This window comes from Watersipora subatra, chromosome 4 (genome assembly GCF_963576615.1).
Source record: "Watersipora subatra chromosome 4, tzWatSuba1.1, whole genome shotgun sequence".
NCBI classification, from domain to species: domain Eukaryota; kingdom Metazoa; phylum Bryozoa; class Gymnolaemata; order Cheilostomatida; family Watersiporidae; genus Watersipora; species Watersipora subatra.
Genome location: NC_088711.1, coordinates 35,314,069 through 35,335,724, shown reverse-complemented (window position 1 = coordinate 35,335,724; position 21,656 = coordinate 35,314,069). Strand labels below are relative to the sequence as shown.

At 35.3% G+C, this 21,656-nt stretch overlaps 2 protein-coding genes across 2 annotated transcripts; both read left to right on the top strand.

Moving 5' to 3' along the window:
* The first annotated feature begins 2,361 nt into the window (after positions 1–2,361).
* Positions 2,362–21,379, top strand: LOC137394189 (acetylcholine receptor subunit alpha-like 1). Its single transcript, XM_068080909.1, has 10 exons — positions 2,362–2,493; positions 2,739–2,783; positions 2,952–3,061; positions 3,630–3,765; positions 5,512–5,717; positions 8,222–8,415; positions 9,534–9,745; positions 17,011–17,150; positions 18,612–18,782; positions 21,259–21,379. The coding sequence occupies exons 1-10, from the start codon at positions 2,362–2,364 to the stop codon at positions 21,377–21,379; spliced, it is 1,467 nt and encodes a 488-aa protein (XP_067937010.1).
* LOC137392789 (dihydroorotate dehydrogenase (quinone), mitochondrial-like) lies at positions 6,577–8,029 on the top strand. The gene has a single exon (XM_068079116.1). It carries the CDS (start codon positions 6,617–6,619, stop codon positions 7,796–7,798), a length of 1,182 nt encoding a protein of 393 aa, XP_067935217.1. The 5' UTR covers positions 6,577–6,616; the 3' UTR covers positions 7,799–8,029.
* Positions 21,380–21,656: the final 277 nt, after the last annotated feature.

The window sequence follows — 21,656 nt, the reverse complement described above, 5'->3', positions numbered from 1 at the left end:
GTAAAAACCAGACCTTTACTATAGTAACTTCAAACTGTTTGTATCTCATCTTTAGATGCTATAGTATTAGTGTTCAGTGACTACCCACAATATGTGAATTTATCATAAAAAAGGATGCCCTTCAACTGACAGACCAGTAAACCCATAATATTTCCTGTTTGTGCCAGCAGACATTTGCTACATTTACCACTTCTTGCAATAACCTTAATTTGAAGCTTGAAGACATATTTTATGAAAAACCCTCAAGGTAATGTTAAGAATATTCTTATTTGCGTTAAGTAAACACATGTATTCTCTCTCTCCAACTAAACAATTGCAATGTAATATTTCTTTCTGTCTGTTTTATGAAAGATTTTAGCCTAGAGTTAAACTGTATTACAAATGAAAAGAAGTAATTTGCTGGAAGCGTTCATGAAACAAACTTCCATATAATAGCAATTTACCATAGGGTATTGTGTTAAATAATATTGCCTATTAGTTGGCTTTTCCGTAGAGATGCTTGACATGTAGGAGTACCAAAGGACAATTAGTGTCTATATTGTACGGAGAGGTCAATGTCTGAAAGAGATTGTCTCAACTAGACATATTATTACTCAGCAGTGACCTCTTCTCTACGCCATTACATGATTTGTTAGTGGTAATTCAATTAATACAACAAATGTTATTGGAGAAAAGTCTCAACTTGTCGTATTGACAACAGACGCTGTTAATTAGGAAACACTTAGCAGAAATGCATAGGCTCCAGCAGTATTCAACTAGTTACTGTAAGTAGAGGACCTGTTTGAATGTCAAAACTAGCGGATGGCCTGCTAAAATGACAGCCATTTAAAAGTTAATTTTTAAATTTTTCAACAACATTGAAATATAAACTTAAATATTTCTATAAGGATATTGTCAGGTTTTTGTACATAGGTAGTTTTATTAATTATTTTGAATGATAAAAGTTGAACCATCAATTCAAAGTGGTATGTGGATTTTTAAAATCTATTTATATTTAAATGGTAAAAATAGAAAATAAATTACATGCGAGTAATTGTTTGCCACTAAAGATATTAGCTGCAAGAATTAATTATATTGCTGAGAAACGGTAATGCAGATTTTGCAAATAATAATTTGCATTCATTTGGTAATCTTTTTGTGTCTTATTTTGGTTTTAAGATGGTTGTTCCTTTTGAAACATCAACTCTGTAAGCAAACACATTTTAAATCTGAGCCAATACACTGTATAACTAGAATTTTGGAATTATAAACTAGTAAATATAACAAATGAAGTGTTTCAAAGGGTCTAAACAAGCTTGGAAGTAACAAAAAAAGTGGGAAAAACATTTTATTTATCACATCAATTTGCCCAAAGCTATATCACTAATAATGTTTATTTCTTATATTTTGCTTTTTAAAATGATTGATTGCAGGTAGATTATTTTTTCTCTTGTTTTCCTTTGAATGAGAATAATCCATGCTTTATTAATATGGTTTTCTGAGCGGCATTTTGCCGATTAACAAAACTAAACTTACTATAAGACATGTTGTGACACCAAACAAAGTTACAGCAAAGTTCTAAAATGTTGACATAAAAAAATAATAAAGTATATAACAGCTGAATAACTATATGAAGTTAATTGAAATCTCACCAAAGTAGAGCGCTGATATTGCAACAGTAATAACTGTAGCCGAGAGGCTGAGTGCAAGTTACTGCAATACTATGTTAGTAGGATTGATTCGGGCAGCTCTGTCAAGAGAATTTGGAGCATTTTGAAATAATATGTTTTAATGCACTGACTCTATTCTGTTGATTCATGTAAAAATGATGACAATGGTAGGACTGTGTTAATAGTGATTCCAGTCATCTTACAAGACAACAGATGTTTCCTGTAAAGATTCGTTAGTCTTACCATTCTTTAGAAGGAGGATAATGTAACTTAATATAATAATACATATTATGGTTAATTTTAAACATTCACACAACTTTGAGTGAAATCTATGAAATTTGAATGAAATAACTCCATAAGATTCATAAAGTCGTCTTCTTTAGTGTCAGTGAGCGCACAACTCAGTGTTTAAAATACAAGGTTAGGAAGAGAATAAAATGGGAGGCAATGATTATTTACGTTAAGGCTAGATACATGACGCACCAAAGCTGTGTTTGTGCAATGCTAAAATGAGATTTACCATTAGCTATTTCTCTGGGAAACATCAATATTCATAGAGGGTAGAAAGCTAAAATAGACACAATTTTTCCTAGTGGTAAATTTGTGACCTTACGACCTTATTGCTTATCAAGCAGATCATTCTCATTTGTTTATTGTATCCTTGACCTAGCAAGAGCTCTCTGCCTCTTCGATTAATTATACGGAGTTTCGCATGACAGACACAGATGAACAGAGACTCCTCCGATCTCTAATGACCAATTATGAAAAAGCTGTTAGACCAGTTATGAAGGCATCAGATCCAATCACTCTGAAGATTGGCCTCACCATGAATCAGATAGATGTGGTGAGATACATAGTGCTGATTTGAGCCCTAACCTATTACTAAGAAGATACAATATGTACACTCATGGCATACGCATAGCTACATTGCTGTTAATGAGAAATATTAGAAGTATTTTACTATCGTTTTGTATTGTTAGATCACAAAAGCCGAGACTCAAAAAGTTTTTATCGGGTGAAAGCTCTATACTGCAGCTACATAGCCTCTTTATTATAAACCTACATAATAGTGTACAAACCTGCTTTTAGGTGGAGAAGAATCAGGTGCTCAGTGCACTTGTCTGGCTTGATCAGGTAAGCCAGATGGTTATGTTGGAGCAATTTTGTAATTTGATCATCCATTTAAACCCAACTTCAAATATCTGCCATTATTTGAGTTAACAAATACTTTGCTGGAGTTATCCAATCTGGGAAGACAACCCTTAATATACAACGTAAATGCTTTAATAATCTACTGCACAGGAATGGTCAGATGAGAAGTTGGTCTGGAACCCAAAAGACTATAACAACCTAGAAGTGATCAGAATACCATGTTCATTGATCTGGCTGCCAGATATAGTTCTATACAACAGGCAGGTCCTATCAACCAGTTTGTGTGTTTTATCTTGCTTTTACAACTCTATTTTATTGCACAAAAATTATCTTTTATATACTTTTTTCTAAGAACTTTGCTTCTGGAAACGGTTTGCTTTGAAATGTAATGATTTTCTCAACAAGCTGTGCGTAATAAACACTTCAAATAAGCATTTGCACTTTGGTATTGGCTTATCTGTTTTTTTTTCTACAATAGCTGCTACTGTAAAAGCATTTTTGCTCTAGCGTGGAGCTATTATTCTACACTAGTGGCAGTCTCAGAGATCATCATGTGTAATAATTATGTGCACAATTATTCAGTGGAGCTGCATGGTAGATGAGTGGCGCAGCAGGGAGTGCGCTTGGCTAGGAATCTGAGTATCCAAGTTGGATTCCTATGCAGTGTAATCATTTTTTATAGAAAGCTTTACAGAAACGAACAGTTTTTATTATAATAAAGATTTATAAGTCGCTGGTGTTTCCTCTGCACTTGGCAATTGTCTTGAAAGATTAGATACTAATAAACACAAACTTCATACAAGATCGGCATTTTTTGGCTGATTACAGTGTAGAGGATATGAAAGGAGGCTATATGCAAGCGTTAGCCATGGTATCACACACAGGAAATGTTTTCTGGCCTCCTATAGTGAAGTTTAATGGTGCCTGTGAAATAACGATCAAATATTTTCCTTTTGATGATCAGGTAAGGCAATATATTATTTCTACTTGGGAAGCATTGTAATGGTTAGCTTAGTAGTGGTCTGTTCTATTTGTCATAAGCGTACCATCGTAAAGGTCAACAAGGTTGCTGTCCAATAGACTAGATACTACTCTATGCTAAAACAAGTACAAGTACTTTTTCAAGCAGAAAGCATTCTGGATCACTAAAATAGACATGCTCAGGCAAATCCACGTAAAATATAGTTGTCGATGTAGCAGAAAATACGATTCCCCACAAACTATGCGTTTGCAATTTCTTTAGAGTTTGAATAAGTATACTTACACTTGGGTTTTTGACGTATGTATCTTTTGTTCATGCATGTAGTGTATAAACTGGAGACCATGTCCAGGTTGCCCCTTGGTATATTCTATTGATACAAATATATAAAGACTAGATTTGTCTTAGAAACTACTAGTTAATGACTAATAGGTAGTAGCTAGTAGTTAGTAACTATTAGTTAATGACTAATAGTAAGTAGTTATTAACTAATAGTTAATGACTAATAGTAACTAGTAGTTACAGTAACTAATAGTTAGTAGCTAGTAATTAGAAGTTAGTAACTAGTAGTTAGTAACTAGTAGTTAGTGACTAGTAGCTAGTAACTAGAAGTTAGTTACTACTAGTTACTAACTAGTAGTTAGTAACTAGTAGTTAGTAACAAATAGGTAGTAGTTAGTAACTAGCAGTTAGTAATAGTTCATGTGAACTCGCCTGTGCTATATGTTGTTCATTTGTGCTCTTGATTCATTCTTAAAGCTGGAGAAGAATGAATCAATAGCTTTATTCTTTTCCAGCAAGAGAATGATGTCTTCTTGCAAATTCTTAAAAATGTAAGAACTACTATGCATAGGAGGCAGGGAGTCACAGCTAGCTTATCACCCATGCCAGTCAACTAAAACACCTATCTTGGCTTTAGTTTTTAAACTACATGAGGGCAACTTGTCTCATGGCAAAGGCCCTTAGATTATTAGCCATGACCCTGTTGCCTATTTGCCGTGAGCATTGCTTGATAGAATAGTGCAATACTGTGAGGAGTGGTACAGCTGCAAACATGATCAACGAGCTTGCTTGGTACTCCACAATTTTGAAGAGATAGCCTCAAATTTTATAGCAAGGAAACTATCTCTCAACGCAGTAGTACAGAAAAACGTTTTTTTGGTGTGATTGAAGAAACCACTTTTACTAGACCATAATGTGCTTTGCCGGAATTCATAGTCTTCTCAGCAATGTGGGCAGACATATTGGAAACTTGTGATCTTTCTAAATCATCCAAGCGCGGTTGAAAAAGCTGTTCTTGGGCAACTTTTTTGAAAATTACTTTGGTGACAGGTCCTTGATGGGTTGGACCCCAATTATAAATAACATGTGTATATAATAAAGTGCTTGATTCTGCTGGAATCCTTATTGACCAAAAGTGAGCAATCTCTAGCTTTATTCCTAGCCTTCAACAAAGCTCTCGATGTAAATTGTTCCATCTCTTCTGTTGCATCTGTTCTGTTGGTTGCATCTACATGCATATGAGAGCAAAGCATAGGGGTATTCGACACCACTAACAGTTGTCAGTGATGTGCAGCTAATATGTAAGATGAAGTTAAGGGCAGACAACCCATACTCTTTACACTGAATCTTTGGGTTTTGTAGCAATTTGAACTGAAGCGTAGCATGTGGTGTTATGATGTTTAAAGCATTATAAATTGGAACTTACCATAGAGTTGTGACGTTTTGTAGCAATGTAAACTAAAACTTGGCACATGGAGTTATGATGTTTATCAAGTAAATCTAACCAAGCGCCGCAACGGGATTGACTTGAAAAATTACCAAGAAAATGGTGAATGGAAATTGACCCATACAAAAGTAGTTCGAAATGAGGTTCGCTATGCCTGTTGTGATGCTCCACAGATTGATATAACTTTCTACGTCTACATGCAGCGAAGGTAAAGTTTCTGCATTTAATCGTATACATAGTTTTAATTTTTGCTGCCAAAGACTATTTTGTTCTGTTGCATTTGCAACTGGCTAAGTAGATTAGCTACTTCAAAGCCCCTGCATTATGCAGCTAGTTTCAACACACTCTGGTACATGCATGAATTACATAAGTGTTTGCTCAAGAGTTGTTTACCCTCCGAGAAAGATCATTGTTGTTGAAAAATAGTTAAGATTTAAACTTACTCATTTGAATTTAAAAAAAAAACTTTACGATTTAGTTAACTGAAAAAGGTATGGATAGAGCTATACATTGGACTTAGTTCGGTTCTTAATTGTAGCTTGCTAAAGACATTACGAAAATACTGCATTTGGCATTGAAAGTTATGTTCAAAGGTTTTATGACTTCATAAATTATTTTGGCAGCATGAGCACCATAAAGTTTTCTGACTGACATGATTTGAAAGTAGATATTAAAATGAGCAAAACTAGAAAACAGCGACAAACTTCATTTATAAGGTGAGCGCACTAGCGAATCACTGTACAAAGCGCAGTTTCATATCGTCGCCTATCTGGGTTTTCCAATACATACAGCGCATGCGCGTACTTCGATTGGCGCCCGTATAATCTGTAGAAATAGCCCTTTTACGTATCGGCATTGTTATCGTAAAAGGAACAACTGCTGATGATATTATTGGTGTACATAAATTTTTTGAAGTTAATTTATCTTGAAAAAAAACATCGCAAAACGTTTTTACTCTATGAAAAATCGAACACTGTATAAAACAGCGAATGTTACGTGCATAAAGTAATCACTTCGCAAACGCGAAACATTACTCTAAGGTGAAGGAGAGAAAAAGCGATAGTTTGATACAAAACGTGGGTTTGTTAAGGTATCTAGAGGCACAAAATGCGACTTTCACGTCTTAAACCCTTGCTTGTGATAGCATCTGGAGGAAGCGCTTTATTCGCTGGTCATGCAATTTACTACGGTAATCCTAAGTTTTATGCGCATGCTGTGATGCCAACTATACACAGATTTACCGCAGCCGAAACAGCTCACAATCTTGCGATTTCATGTGCCAAAAGAGGATTGTATCCTAAGTGCACTGATGTAAATAAGGACAACCTGAACATTTCCGTATTAGGAAAAATGTTTTTGAATCCTATAGGATTATCTGCTGGCTTTGATAAACACTGCGAAGCTATTACTGGTCTTCTCGGCTTTGGCTTTGGTTTCATTGAAGTTGGTGGGGTTACACCCGAACCTCAACCAGGAAACGAGCTGCCAAGAGTGTTTCGTTTGAAAGAGGACATGGCTATAATAAATCGATATGGGTTCAACAGTTGTGGTCATGATGTTGCTGTGGCACGGTTCAAACGTTGGTTTAGCTTGAAGGAGCGTGAAGAGACATCTGGATTTGTTGGAGTCAACCTGGGGAAGAATAAGACAACAACAGATGCTGTGGCTGATTATGTAAAAGGTGTGCAAGCATTTGGCCGTATGGCAGATTTTTTGGTTGTGAACATATCAAGCCCAAACACTCCAGGACTTCGCAAACTGCAAGGGAGAGAACAACTCGAGCAAATTGTGGATGCAGTTGTTGAGGCTAGAGACAAACTTACTGATGGAGTGAAGCCACCAATACTAATAAAGATAGCTCCGGACCTGACAGAAAAAGATAAAGTAGATATCGCAACAGTAGTAACCGCTAAAAACAGTGGAATAGATGGTCTTATTGTTTCAAACACCACGGTTACCCGGTCTTCGGATCTTATTAGCAGCAACAAAGTTGAAGTTGGAGGTTTGAGTGGACAACCACTAAAAGCATTGTCAACACAAACTATCAAAGATATGTATAAACTCACCGCAGGAAAAGTTGTAATTATAGGTGTTGGTGGCGTGTTTAATGGTGCAGATGCTTTCGAGAAAATAAAAGCTGGAGCAAGCTTGGTCCAAATTTACACATCTCTTGCGTATCTGGGTCCACCGGTTGTCAATCAAATAAAACAGGAACTATCTGACTTGCTTGAAAAGGAAGGCTATAACAACATTTCGCAGGCTGTCGGTGTTGATGTCTTATCTGGCTAGTCAGCATGTGGTTTAATTATAAAGTAGAAAAACTTGGCTAAGTAGTTGAACTAATGTACTGTATAGATATAAAAATAATGGAAAGCTATTTTTTACTTTTTGGAAATTTGATATCAGTACGCTGTTAATTTTTGCTATAGCATGACTTAGATATGTTACTGCCTTCTGCAATCTTTTTTGACAATTATATTTACTGGAATGTCATATAATAAATACAGTCTGGTGACATTATTATTGTAGTATTAATGCATATTATTATTATTGCATATTATTGCAAATTCAGTATCAATGAACGACCATGCCTCCGATAAGTAAATTCAAAAGCAATAATTGTTTGATTAGCGCTATTGCAGTTTTAACATTTGACAAATTGATCTACACCTAGAAAGCTTGTTTTATCCTCTCCACTCTTGTATATTGCAGAACTCTCTATTATACGTACAACATTATCATCCCTTGTGTCATGCTTTCTATTCTCACACTGCTCTGCTTTTGGATGAAGCCTGACTCCGGTGAGAAGATAAGTCTAGGACTAACAATTCTCCTCGCATTCTCTGTCTTCATGTTGTTGATTGCGGAAGACATGCCATCCACCAGTGTCAATGTACCTATTATTGGTAAGTCGAAAAACAAGCATGTTGGTGCTTGTGAAATTGTGGCCACGCATGTTATACTATAGAAACAATCGTAAATGAAAATTCAAATTAATAAACTGTATATTAAACCATTATACATTGTTGTTAATAAAATGCTTCAAAGTAAAAAAAATATGGTCATGTAATTGCGACTTTGTTGAGATTCGCTTAGCTACAGTTATTAACTATTATTATATTATATATTAGTGTAACAAACCTATTAAAACAGAACAAAAACAACAATAAAGGAAAATATGCAAATGAAGCTTTCTGCATATACTGTGATGATCATAATTAGATTTAGTTTTTGCATCAATAAGTAAATGTGTATCAATGAGTACATGTGTATCAATAACTACATGTATATGTGTATACCCTAATCTCTGTTATACAACAATTCGTCTCATACATTCAGTGATGATCATAATTATAGGACCACCTAGTCTCTTTTGTCATTTATGGCATAAACTCTCTTTATTATCTCAGACCATGCATAGTTATAATTATTTGAGAAGTAAGTTTTGTAGACACTCTGCCGGCTACCAAAAATTTTCTTAAAATATATCTGATATAAAAAACTGATATCAATTTATTGGGCATTCATTTTATCCTATCCTATAGTAAACAATAAGGGCTGGTCGAATAAATAGTAAAGCGCTACTAAAACTCCAAAGACCACCAATTGAGGTACTCCTATCTAGTTATATGCGTGCGTATGTTCTAAATCCTTTTTAAATTTGGCCTATTTTGTTGACGGGTATAAACTTAGTTTTTAGTGGATATTTTGCTTTAATGTGCAGATACACCAAAACCAGGCTGAAAAAAAAGTTAGTTAATATTTATTAATATTCATATCGCTATAATTCATTTTATAAATACTTTAATTATGAATTACGATCGCCACTGTAGTTAGTTCCATCTTTTTCTAATTCTTGACTTCAAATTGCATACTTTGGTTTTGACCGTATTATGCTAATGTTTTATTTGTGACCTAGAAGTGTATCAATGTGACCTAGAAGCATGTAATTAAGAAATTGATCAAAAATCTTGCTCCAAAACAAAATACGAAGCTGTTCTGTCTGCTGCTTTGACAATTGCAGGAATATATATCTCTTCATCTATGTGCATAACTGCATTCTCTGTGATTGTGGGAGTGATCGTTGCCAATGTAAACCACCAAGCCGATGGTGATAGACAGGTCCCCTACTGGGTGCACAGAATATGCTATACCCTTTCCAAAGTCACCTGTCTTAAAATGCCAAGTTACGAAGAACGCCACTATAACATCAAAATGCTCGCTCTCCGATCTCAGGTATATATACTGTATATATGCATACATCGAGACTATTCGTTAGGATGAAAGAGAATCTGGGTTATCCTCATCCCACAGTAGCCCATGGGGGTTATTTATGTAACAGCAGTCTTGTAGAGTTGCCCTACTATAAGTTATAAAACACAAGTTGCATTTAGTGGACCACTTCCCCTTGAGAAGTTTTCCACTAAATACACTACTAAAACCTTCACTAAAAGATCACATTTTCTGCCTTAAGTGGAAAGCTTCCATTTAGGCCAGAAATAGTAATCCCTTAGGTACGCAATGATACCAAAGTTGATTGGTTTACAGCAAGTCATTGGACTTGGGAGCCATTTTCATTTAGTTCCAAATTTGATGTAACTTGTTATATATACTAGAACTATCAAGCTGAAAACATCATAATAGGTAGTGTAATAATATAATAGAATTTATATTTTATGTTATTTAAAATATAGATGAAAATTGATGTGAATTGAAATGAAGCAGTGAATATCCTAGTTAATTTTCAGTCTTGATACTGGGGTTGAGTGTCGAAGCACCCATAATTCTATGCTTAATCTGCAAGTAGTTGACAATACATGTGGTCCTTAATGTTTCTCTAGACACACCGACCAAATTCTTACTAAGACTTGATTGATCTCAAAATAACGACTTTGTTTCACTCAATTGATCGTCTCTATATGCTTCAGCTGGCCATGAACTCCTGACCTGCAAACAACAGGTCGGGGTTCAATTGCCAAAAAGGCCGCTATTAGTGACAGGAATGACATTTAACGTTAAATTTCTCTCTGCAAATGGGCATGTCTCCAGTCGTAAAAGTCTCCTTGCCACTGGACTCTGCCATATCCGGCGTAGATCAGATAGCCACTGTTTGTGCCACAACAAACATGTATGACGTCTGCTTGCAGTAAGCAGACGTCATACTCGATCTTGCAAGAACCACATATCCTACATATCATCATACAGTGATTACATACATGTACGCGGCCCAGAGCTTAGCTTTGTATTTTTAAGGCGTTACGACTGAAGTTAAAATAGATGTTACATCTACAAGACATTGTAGATGTAACATCTATTGTAAGACGTTGTACAATCCATTCTGAGTCTTTGCATTGGGAGCTTCCTTGAATCAATAAACTTCTACATAACAATTGTATTGATGCCAACTACTCAATTGGTTAGCATACTTTAGAGTATTTCAGCCTTGTTTATGAGGCTGTAGAATAACTTTGCGTCAATGTGAATAAAGTCAAAGAATTAGCAGTCAATTTTAACATGCATGATTACCTTCCTAAATACTTTAGCTCTAACAGAGTAGTCATCTTGTGAAGTAAATGGTGTGAAAGCAATCTTCTTGACAGGATATAATATGTGTCATGATCACAGAAACCATGGTTAAGTCGGAATTATTAAATTTAGCGTTATCTGCCTTAACAGAAGGAAAAAATTCTCACAGTTATTTTGCAAAAAAAATTTTGATTTTAGCTTAATTACAGCAGATTTTATAGTCAATAAACTGAATGCATGTTTACCATCAGTGCGAAAACATAGTTCCGAGAAAACTGGTGTTAAAGTCTGAGAAACGAAAACCGATGCATAGTTTTGTTTACATTTCAAAACGTCATAGCAAGCAATATTAAGAGGTTGTGATTTTTATCTAGATTTCTGTCTTTATATCAAAAAATTTATGCTGAATTTAAAAATCTAAACAGATTTTGGCTGGTTGTCATAGAAATGGCTGTATATCTATAAGAAAATGTATTACCTAATTTTGCAGATATTAAAAACGGCTTGGCAGTGCCGTGATATTGAGCACAACCGTAGTATGATCAACAAAATGTTTAAAAAATAATAACAGTGACATATTGCACATCATCGGTCACTCTATACTTTGATCTTGCAAATTCAAATAATTTTTCTTATAATCAAATCTTATAAAATCGAATAATTATTCTTATAATTAAATATTGTAAAAATCTTATAAGAATGGTTAGGAATATATCATGGTCATTCCCTTTACTTACACTGCTTTTGGCATCAGTTGGAATACCAAAGTACTCATTATAAGTGTCCAAAATGTCAGAATTATCCTTCAAATCGGCAAAAAAGAAACGATTACGTTTTTCGGACGCCATTTTTCAGTACTTCCTGTTTAGCATAGCAACGGTTTTAAGGGTTTTTTCTGAGGTTCTAAGACATTTATTATCTAAACTGACTTCAGATTCAGAAAGATCACTTTTTGATTGGTCCAGAAACACGTGTTACAAAAATCCTTACCAAAATTATAAATTCAGTTAGTGCAACTTTAAAGTCGAATAACTCAACTTCGTGATTTGCGACTTAACCATGGTTTCTGTGACCGCGACCCATATCATTACTATGATTAGCGCTAGTAATGAGGTTATTAGGGTCACGTGGGCAGATCTTGTGATGCCGTGTCTTGGTGACATTTCTCAATATGATAGATGCTTCGCAATAGGCTCGCCTAGACCCAGGCTTAGCACCCTTGCTAATTGATGCGGTTGACAAAGGGCTTCATTGCCACTAATTTTAGTTTCTGCTATTATTGTTTAGTTTGTCCTTAGTTATCTAATGCAGCGCTTCCCTTTTTGTTTTCATCGCTAAAACCCTTACGACGGACGAGAGCAATATCGCACCCCTTGTTTTGAATGGAACCAAAAAGCATGATGAAAAGCAGACATGTTCGGAGTATACCGTAAAACCTCTATTTGGATGCCATGGCGCTCTATTTTTCAACCATTTTCCTATAGTTTAATGAAAGGTGACATTAAAATAAAAGGGGGCGCTGTCTTTTTTGACTAGCGTATCAGATTTTTGGAAAAATAAATTGAACCCTTTTATGGGTGAAACGATGCTAATGTTGCCTGTACTTTACACTCACCTTCAGGCGGATCATCAATAATGCTGTCGGCCTTAGAATTTTTGCTAAACCATTTTTCGTATACGTCAAAGTATCAGACCGAGTTGAACAAGGAACTACTTTGATAGTAAAATATTAGCGTGGTGTTGTTATTGAGTATTTCAATGGTGTCGCTTTCAAAGTTTTAATGAAAAAACGTAAAACTTTGGAGGTAGAATTTCTAGAAGTGCGACTACGCCGCAATAATGGCTGCTATTTCGTTGTACGGTGTTCCTGAAGAGTTTTCTCATCATCATAAACACACTTTAAATCTTCAAATAAGATTTTAAACCACATTATGAATGAATCTAATAACAATGCCTATGATTTAGACCTTAGTGGCCTTGAATCATAGTGTAGTTGTGATGATTGTGATGATCGATCTTCTCAAGTACACTGTCACTAAAATCATGGCAACCACTACAGCAACAATGACAAAATTAATTATTATTGATGTAACCGAGTCATTATTGGTACCATTATGGTATGGTATGGTATTTGGCTTGATTTTGCGGACACTTTTGTACTGATCACTTTTTATTATGGGTGCATAAAGATCAAAAATGTGACGGTGGCGGATCAAAAAAGTGGCAGTCAAATAGAGATCGTGTTCAATTAAAGGCTGGCATCATATTTTTCAACCCTTCTTCCATAGTGGCGTTCTATTAGAGGTGGCATTCAAATTAAGGTGGCGTTCAAATAGAGGTTTTACGGTATATGAAGACAATATACCGAATAGTTCAACCTTTTTACACAGCAACGACATAAAAAATAATTCACTTTATATCTTGGACTGTTTGCCTCTTCTTTTCTATTATTTTATCAAAGCATGGTTTCTTGTGAATAAGTAAAATGCGCAGATCATTTTCAGGATTACGATATTTGGTTATTACGATATGATTACGATATGGTGTTACGATATTTATGCTTGATATATAGAAGATGTGACAATTGATTACTACACCACCTTAAATAACAGCTCGCACCCCTTACGGTGCAAGAATTCCTTCCCTAGGACACTTATATTTCGCTAATATTTAGTTTCGTGAGTAGCATACAGAGTAAAATTTCGCTGCAACTTAATTTCACAGCTCTGATGAGTGCGAAAATATAGTGATGTGAAAATAAATGCAGTGGAACAAACATAATTAGATTTCTTAGGATCGGTTCACCGGTAATAAAAAAAATTTCAATTTGGGACTAGTTTGTAATTGTGAACCGCAGGTAGAATTGTGTGGGCGAGATCGATAATGCAATTTGATCGCTTGCTGCCATTTGTTTTTTGGACTATCAATGAACAAAGCTATTTAATTCCGCGTTTTCGCTCGTTCGTTATGATAGTTTAGTTTCGCTCATGAAATTTTCGCGAGAGGATGACTCCGCGAAAACGCAAAAGTTAGATGAGGCGAATACATAAGTGTCCTAGAGTAATTGGGAAGCCTTGACCTCATTACTCTCATTTACCATCATACTCTCTTTTACTTTCTTTCAAGGATATATTGCTGTTTTTGCTCAAGTGTGACACATTTAGGGGGTAAAATCTGTTGATTAGTTTTATGGAGACTGAGAAAGGATTCCATGACCTTATTTCACATTGTTCAGAGCAATTAGATGCTAAATTATGAGTAATTATTGAGATTGCACCCTGATAGAAATGTCAAATATATCCGCCAGGGACTCTCATCTTTATTTTTATTTGTTCACAGCCCACAATCAATTTATCATGCAGGATAAGAAGTAGTGCTTTGATTACAAAGGATACTAGCACCATGTGATTGGCTCGTGTTGATTTGACTTCCAATTGAAAAACATGTTTATGCTACATGTAAGGGAGGCAACTTTTAGAACTTAGCTGTTAACCGCATTATAGTAATATGACTATCAGCAGAGCCCTGGAAAGGCTTTGTCATGCTGCAAAAGGCTAGTCAGTGCTTTGGCAGCCACCAGGCATTTGGCAAATGTGGCTGCAAGTAAATCGGTACTTTCCGTTTTGTTAACAACCTGTTTTACAGTTGAGAAACAAGACGTATGCCATCGTTTTAGACCATTCACTTTCATATTGATTTCAAATCACACTGATTCATTCACTGAGCAGTCATCATAGCAGCTGACAGCGTATAAAGTGCTTTTTCTAGGCCAATTTTCTAGTCATTCTTATATACTGAGAGTTGTTTCCTCCTTCTTGGTCCGCAGTTTTGGCTAGATATTGCTGTAAATTTACTGTTGCTTATAATTCATCTTACACTTATTTTAAGAAAAATACTGCAGACATGTACAATGTAAGTATTCCTGTAGATAGACTAGCAACTGTTACCCCTGCATGTACTCTTCACACCTGCTTTTTGCTTTTACTGCCTTGTTCTAGCAATATCCTACCGATGAGTTATAATTTAACACTAAAATCTTCTGAAATTAAAAAGATGTTATATTTTTTAATTTTATTTAAGTTAACTATAAACAAGTCAATATTAGTCTCGAGCTTGTTTTGGGGTCTAATAGATATGATAAATGTAAATGAGAATCCTGACTTACATTTACATTCTATAAATAGAAACCCCGAGTGATATTTGTATACTATAAATAGAAATCTTGAGTGAAATTTGGATACTATAAATACAGATCATGAGTGGCATCTAGATACTATAAATAGAAACCTGAGTGACATTTGGATACTATAAATAGAAACCCTGAGTGACATTTGGATACTATAAATAGAAACCCTGAGTGACATTTGGATACTATAAATAGAAACCCTGAGTGACATTTAGTTACTATAAATAGACATCCTGAGTGACATTCAAATACTATAAATAGAAACCGTGAGTGACATTTGGATACAATGAATGTGAAGCCTAAATTGCAGATTTATTTATGCTATAAAATCAAATGTTCTTGATGTGTTGAGCATCATGTCAACTTTTTATTGATAAACATGTTAACATTGCATCGAGTGATATGTTAACATTTCATTGAGTAATATGTTAACAATGCATTGAGTGATATGTTAATAGTGCATTGAGTGATATTTTAACATTGCATGGAGTGATATGTTAATATTGCATTGTGTGATATGTTAACATTGCATTGAGTGACATGTTAACATTGCATTGAGTGACATGTTAACATTGCATTGAGTGACATGTTGACGTTGCATTGATCAACATGTTAACATTGCATTGAGTGATATGTTAACATTGCATTAAGTGATATGTTAACATTGCATTGAGTGATATGTTAATATTGCATCGAGTGACATGTTAACATTGCATTGAGCGATATGTTAACATTGCATTGAATGATATGTTAACATTGCATCGAGTGATTTGTTAACATTTCATCGAGTGACATGTTAGCATTGCATTGAGTGATATGTTAACATTGCATTGGGTGATATGTTAACATTGCATTTAGTGATATGTTAACATTGCATTGAGTGATATGTTAACATTGCATTGAGTGATATGTTAACATTGCATTGAGTGACATGTTAACATTGCATTGAGTGATATGTTAACGTTGCATTGGGTGATATGTTAACATTGCATTGAGTGATATGTTAACATTGCATTGAGTGATATGTTAACATTGCATTGAGTGATATGTTAATATTGCATCGAGTGACATGTTAACATTGCATTGAGTGATATGTTAACATTGCATTGAGTGATATGTTAACATTGCATCGAGTGATTTGTTAACATTTCATCGAGTGACATGTTAACATTGCATCGAGTGACATGTTAACATTTCATCGAGTGATTTGTTAACATTTCATCGAGTGACATGTTAACATTGCATCGAGTGACATGTTAACATTTCATCGAGTGACATGTTAACATTGCATCGAGTGACATGTTAACATTTCATCGAGTGATATGTTAATGCATATTGAGCATAGGCTTTTTTGTAGAAATGCTGTTTCTTGTATCAGCATAGTAACGGTGCGTTGTGGATAAACATGCAATAAGTCACTAGTGTGAACAGATAGTGTAGTTGTAGATGTTCTTTGTACAGTTCATAGTCTCAGCACTCAGTTATTTTATACCGTCGTTCATCATCACCAGCTCTCATGGTCTCTGTCTACCCTTTCCTCTGTATAGTTATTGTAAAGCTTTGAAATGGCGTGAAATTAGCTGTTACATTGTTAGGAGATTTTCTTTCTTCTGCATTGTGAATGTGTTAATGTCTAATGTTGGTTTAATACTTTGTTGATAAACATAGTGTAGTTTAATTTCCTTAACACAGAGTCAACCACTTTCATTCCAGCGGATTGCTTAGCAAAGGTTTTTGTAGTCATTTCATTTTGTATTCAAATAATTACTTTTACCCAAGTTCATTTTAGGTGGTGCTTCCTTCCGCAATAGTTTCTAAACGCAAACCTTCGTCGAGACGGAGGAAGAGTGTTGCTAACAGAACAGAAGAGCTGAGGAATGAAGTGAGAAATGGATCATTCAATCTCGCAGAAGCACACCTTGCCCAGGCGTAGGTTACTACTATTATAGAAGTAGGTCATTACTTTATACATATTATTGAGGTGTAAGTCATTACTGTTTCACTACTGGCTAGATTTCATTAGAATACCTTTCGGGACCCTGGTGCTGCGCAATCGACCATAACGAACTACACAAAGAGATGAACAGCCACAAGGAGTGAGAGATGAAACAATGAGTTATGTACAATAAATATAATAGACAGATTCATCAACTCTCCATGGAATGCTTAGCAAACTCTTTTTTAGTAAATTTAGATATCAGCACGGTGAACAGGTTATGACTATATCACAAGTAACTCTGCATTACTGGCTCCAAAATCAACAACTGATTTTTCTCTTAATTAGGTAAACCATAGATCGCTAGTAGATAACTCTTTGTTTCACCCGATATGTTACCTGAATATCATATTGAAGCTCCAAGCTTGTAGAATTCAATAAAAAAAACCAGAAATTAACTATAGTAAATAGCTTTTTCCACACTCTCTCAAAGATGTGATGTTTTAGAGACAACTGAAGAAACTGCAGTTGTCTGAAACTGCAGTTTGCAGCAAACTGAGTCTGATAGAGTGTGTATATTTTTTATGAATAAGAAACAAATATTTTTAGTGTAAAGCTTTTGTTGCTGAGGAGAAGCTTCTAGCTTTCTATGTTTTTGATCATTCATTACTAAGAATTTTAATTAGTATGTTATTAGCACTTTACAGGAAAAATAAACTCTTTACAGTAAACATAAACACTTTACTGTAGAGATAAAAAGGATATTTGTATACTTTTTACTAGTTTATTAATCTTAAAATGTGTTAACCACTGCGTTACGACCGGAATGAGTCAATTTGGAGTTGTGGTATTCGTAACTAGGCTAGTAAGACAACTCCATGACTGGCAACCGCAGCATCATCCCTAGTGGCAATACATGTACCTACCTATTACCTGTAATATCCACATGCCTGTGTTTGGATTGCTGGCAATTTGAGTATTGATGAAATGGTGAACTCATAACTAATGCGTTATAACAGAGTTATTGGTCCCAACTAAAACGGCTATTATAGGGGAAGTTAGCTCAGTTTAAATTCCCTAATCAAGAGCTACTATAAATCAACCTGGCTACAGGCAAGCTTTAGAATGCATTATAGCTATTAAAGTGTAGTAGTTGTATTCAGGCATAATTTGTATGCTCAGTGTAGTAGCATGGCATTATGTACATGTGATTGTGTGTAACATACAAATGGATATTAGCTAGCCCAGCATGATAGCGTGTAGCGTGTCACTGTTCACCCAGTATTTGCTATTAAAATTTTTGAGTTATACAGTTTTTTTGATGTTTATTATTCTAGTAATGTGCACAAATTGCGATTAACTTGTAAATCCATTCTTTAGCGTGACCACAAAGTATTTGAAAATTCAAAGCGAAACATGGAACTATTTTTTAGTTGCAACTTCGTGTTTTGCAGAGAAAATCGAAAGTTGAATGAGCGAACTAGCAAAGGAAATGAGGAAGAGTCTTCTGGGGAAGTCGATCCTCTTCTGCAAAGACTCCACTCCATCGTTCAGCACCAAGAGGAGCTGCTACAAAAACAAAATACTACAGAGGACTGGCACTTGGTTGCCATCGTCATAGACAGGTACTTTGCAGTGCAGTTGATTTAGAGCTCCTCAGTCTCTATAGTAGATCAAGATTTGTGCTGTCTGTTTTCTCACCCGCTAATACTTTGCGAAATTACAAGTCGACATGCTGTTTTAGCAGTCGTTGGTGATTGAGAAAGATCATTGCTACCAACATTTATCGATACAGTAAATACTGGTGACCTAGATAGGAAAATGTGACCAACATGCATAGATACCGTAAAACCTCTATTTAAATGCCACGCTGATTTGAAAGCCACCTTGAGCGCCCACTATGCGGAAAGGGTTGAAAAATACATCGCCACCCTTTAATTCACTGCCACCTCTATTTGACCGCCACTATAATAGAAAGTGATCAGAAGAAAAGGTTCTACCAAATGGTACTAATAATGACTTGGTTGCATCAATAACAATTAATTCTTTTGTTGTTGCCGTAGTGTTGCCATGATTTTAGTGACGGTGTACCTGAGAAGATCGATCGTCACAATCATCAGAACTACACACTGATTCAAAGTCACTAAGGTCTAAATCTGATACATTATTTTCAGAATCGTCCATAAAGTGGTTTGGAATGAGACCTGAAGACTTTAAAGCGTTTTAATGAACGATGAGACAACTCTTCAGGAATACCGTACGATGTAATAAAAGCCATTGTCATGGCTTATTGAAGTTCGTTTTCTAACTCCAAAGCTTCACAGGTTTTTCTTAAAAGACTTTAAAAGCGAATCTATCGAAATAATTGAAACGAAATCGAAACGATATCCAGCTCATATTTTCCACTTAAGGTAGATCCTTGTTTAACTCGGTCTAATACTTCGACGTGTATGAAAAACGATTTGACAAAATTGCTGAGGCTGAAGGTATTAGTGTCGCGTCGCTTGAAGCAGAGTGTAAAGTATAGGCAACATTAGCATCGCTTAGTCTGTAAATGGGTAAAATCCATCTTCCTAAAATTCTGACGAGCTCGGTGAAAAATACCGCATCACCCTTTATTTGAACTTAAACCATAACTGTCACGAACAACTTTTATTGTGTTTACTAAGTAAATCAGACACGCTGATTCCGATTTTGTACTCAAAATAAAGATTAGTCCACTAACCTTCAAAGTCATTTAGGCTTTTTTAAAGCGTTTCAATATCCGTTTCGAAAACAACACAATCGGCATTACAAGCTCTGCCCATAAATATGTGACGAAACCTAGCTTTTTCAGAAACGGAAGTTAGGAATGTTTAGTCCGATTTAGAATAATAGAGATGGGTGTCTTAAAACCCATTGTTATCTAAATCCAGCCTGTAAAATAATTTCAGTTTTTTATGAAAGGGATATTAACTATTTAAAATTGCTCGCAGCTTGTTACATGACGTTTAAATGGGCTGGACGCCGAGACAAATGAGCTCAAAAAGCGCGGTTTCATCACAAGCTAGCGTTGTTATCGCACTTTTTAAATATACAATGCTAAATAGCTTATCTACCTTTCAGAAAAGACTGATATTATTTTTAAGGCTGAATTTAGATATTAATGGATTTTAAAACACCCATATCTATTATTCTAAATCGGTCTAAACATCCCTACGTAACTTCTGTTCCTAAAAAGCTAGGTTACGTCACGTATTTATGGGCGGAGCTTGTTATGCCGATCGCGTTGTTTTCGAGACCGATATTAAAACGCTATAAAAAGTCCTTCATTACTCTGAAAGTTAGTGGCCTAATCTTTATTTTGATTACAAAATCGGAATCGGCGTGTCTGATTTACCTAGTAAATACGATAAAAGTTGTTCGTGGCAGTTATGGTTTAACCTCTAATAAAACCTCACGATATGGGAAGGGTTTAAAAATACAGTGTTCAACTAGAGGTTTTACGATAAATGCTGATGACCTAGATAGCTTAATGTTACAGGCGTACATACATACAATTATAATTAGGTTAACTGTAATTAGAATACTTGAAAGAATAAGAAATTTAGTTTTTAAACTTGGTTAAGAATCTTAAAAACAAATAACTTTTGTCCATAAGACATCAAACTCGGAAATATAATAATGGTATAACCGCTGTGGAGCGATCAACCCAAGTTTCCTGCTGCTTTGATGGTCAGACCGTAGACCAATAGAGCAGTCATTGTTGACCCAACCGACTACCAGCGAGACTACCAGCGAATCAATCACTTTGACCCTTAAGTTTAATGTCTCCCTTATGGTAGACGCTGAACTTCATTATTGAACAGTAAAATGGCTAGGATAATTCCTAGCTCTAGTGAAAATATTATATTTTAAATATTTTTTTAATTTAGCAACATTATTCACGCATGTACGTGCACAAACTTTGTCAAAGCGTTCAATTCTAGCTGTTTGCAGCTGGATGCTCTTTGACGAGTATATTTTGAGTTGTAATAATTCTATGTTGTAATTGTTATCATATCATTTTATCGGATTCTTAAGCCGTTGCTCAGGCTTTAGATGAACCTTGCTGCTCTGTAGATGCTTATTCTGGTTGTATCTGCTCATGATGCTTTCCACTACTGTTGGCTGCCTTGTCATCTTCCCTCTGACCAATGACGTTGAGCTAGATGATGATGTCATTCCGGCTACATCACCGTAGGAAGCGAAAGAAAGTACGGCGTTGTATTAAGTCAGTACTTAATGTGTGTATATATGATGTATTGGGGACATACTTTGCAACCATATGCATTTTGTGTGAAAATATTTGTGTATTATTTGTCAATAGGTATTTGTTATTTTAAAGTTAAAAAGATTGGTAAAAGTATTGTATGTGGTGGCGACAATGGAAGGACATTCCGAGGCAATGCTCTGATCCCATTATAGGTTCCAGCAGCAGAATGAGTCGTGCGGTATTGTTTAGTCATCATGAATAAGAC

Bases quoted from the DNA above. Each gene is read 5' to 3' on its own strand.
- LOC137392789 (XM_068079116.1), top strand. From the start codon at position 6,617: ATGCGACTTTCACGTCTTAAACCCTTGCTTGTGATAGCATCTGGAGGA.
- LOC137394189 (XM_068080909.1), top strand. From the start codon at position 2,362: ATGACAGACACAGATGAACAGAGACTCCTCCGATCTCTAATGACCAAT. The intron at 8,416-9,533 runs GTAAGTCGAAAA...TGACAATTGCAG, and splicing joins TGTCAATGTACCTATTATTG to GAATATATATCTCTTCATCT. The intron at 17,151-18,611 runs GTAGGTTACTAC...CGTGTTTTGCAG, and splicing joins GAAGCACACCTTGCCCAGGC to AGAAAATCGAAAGTTGAATG.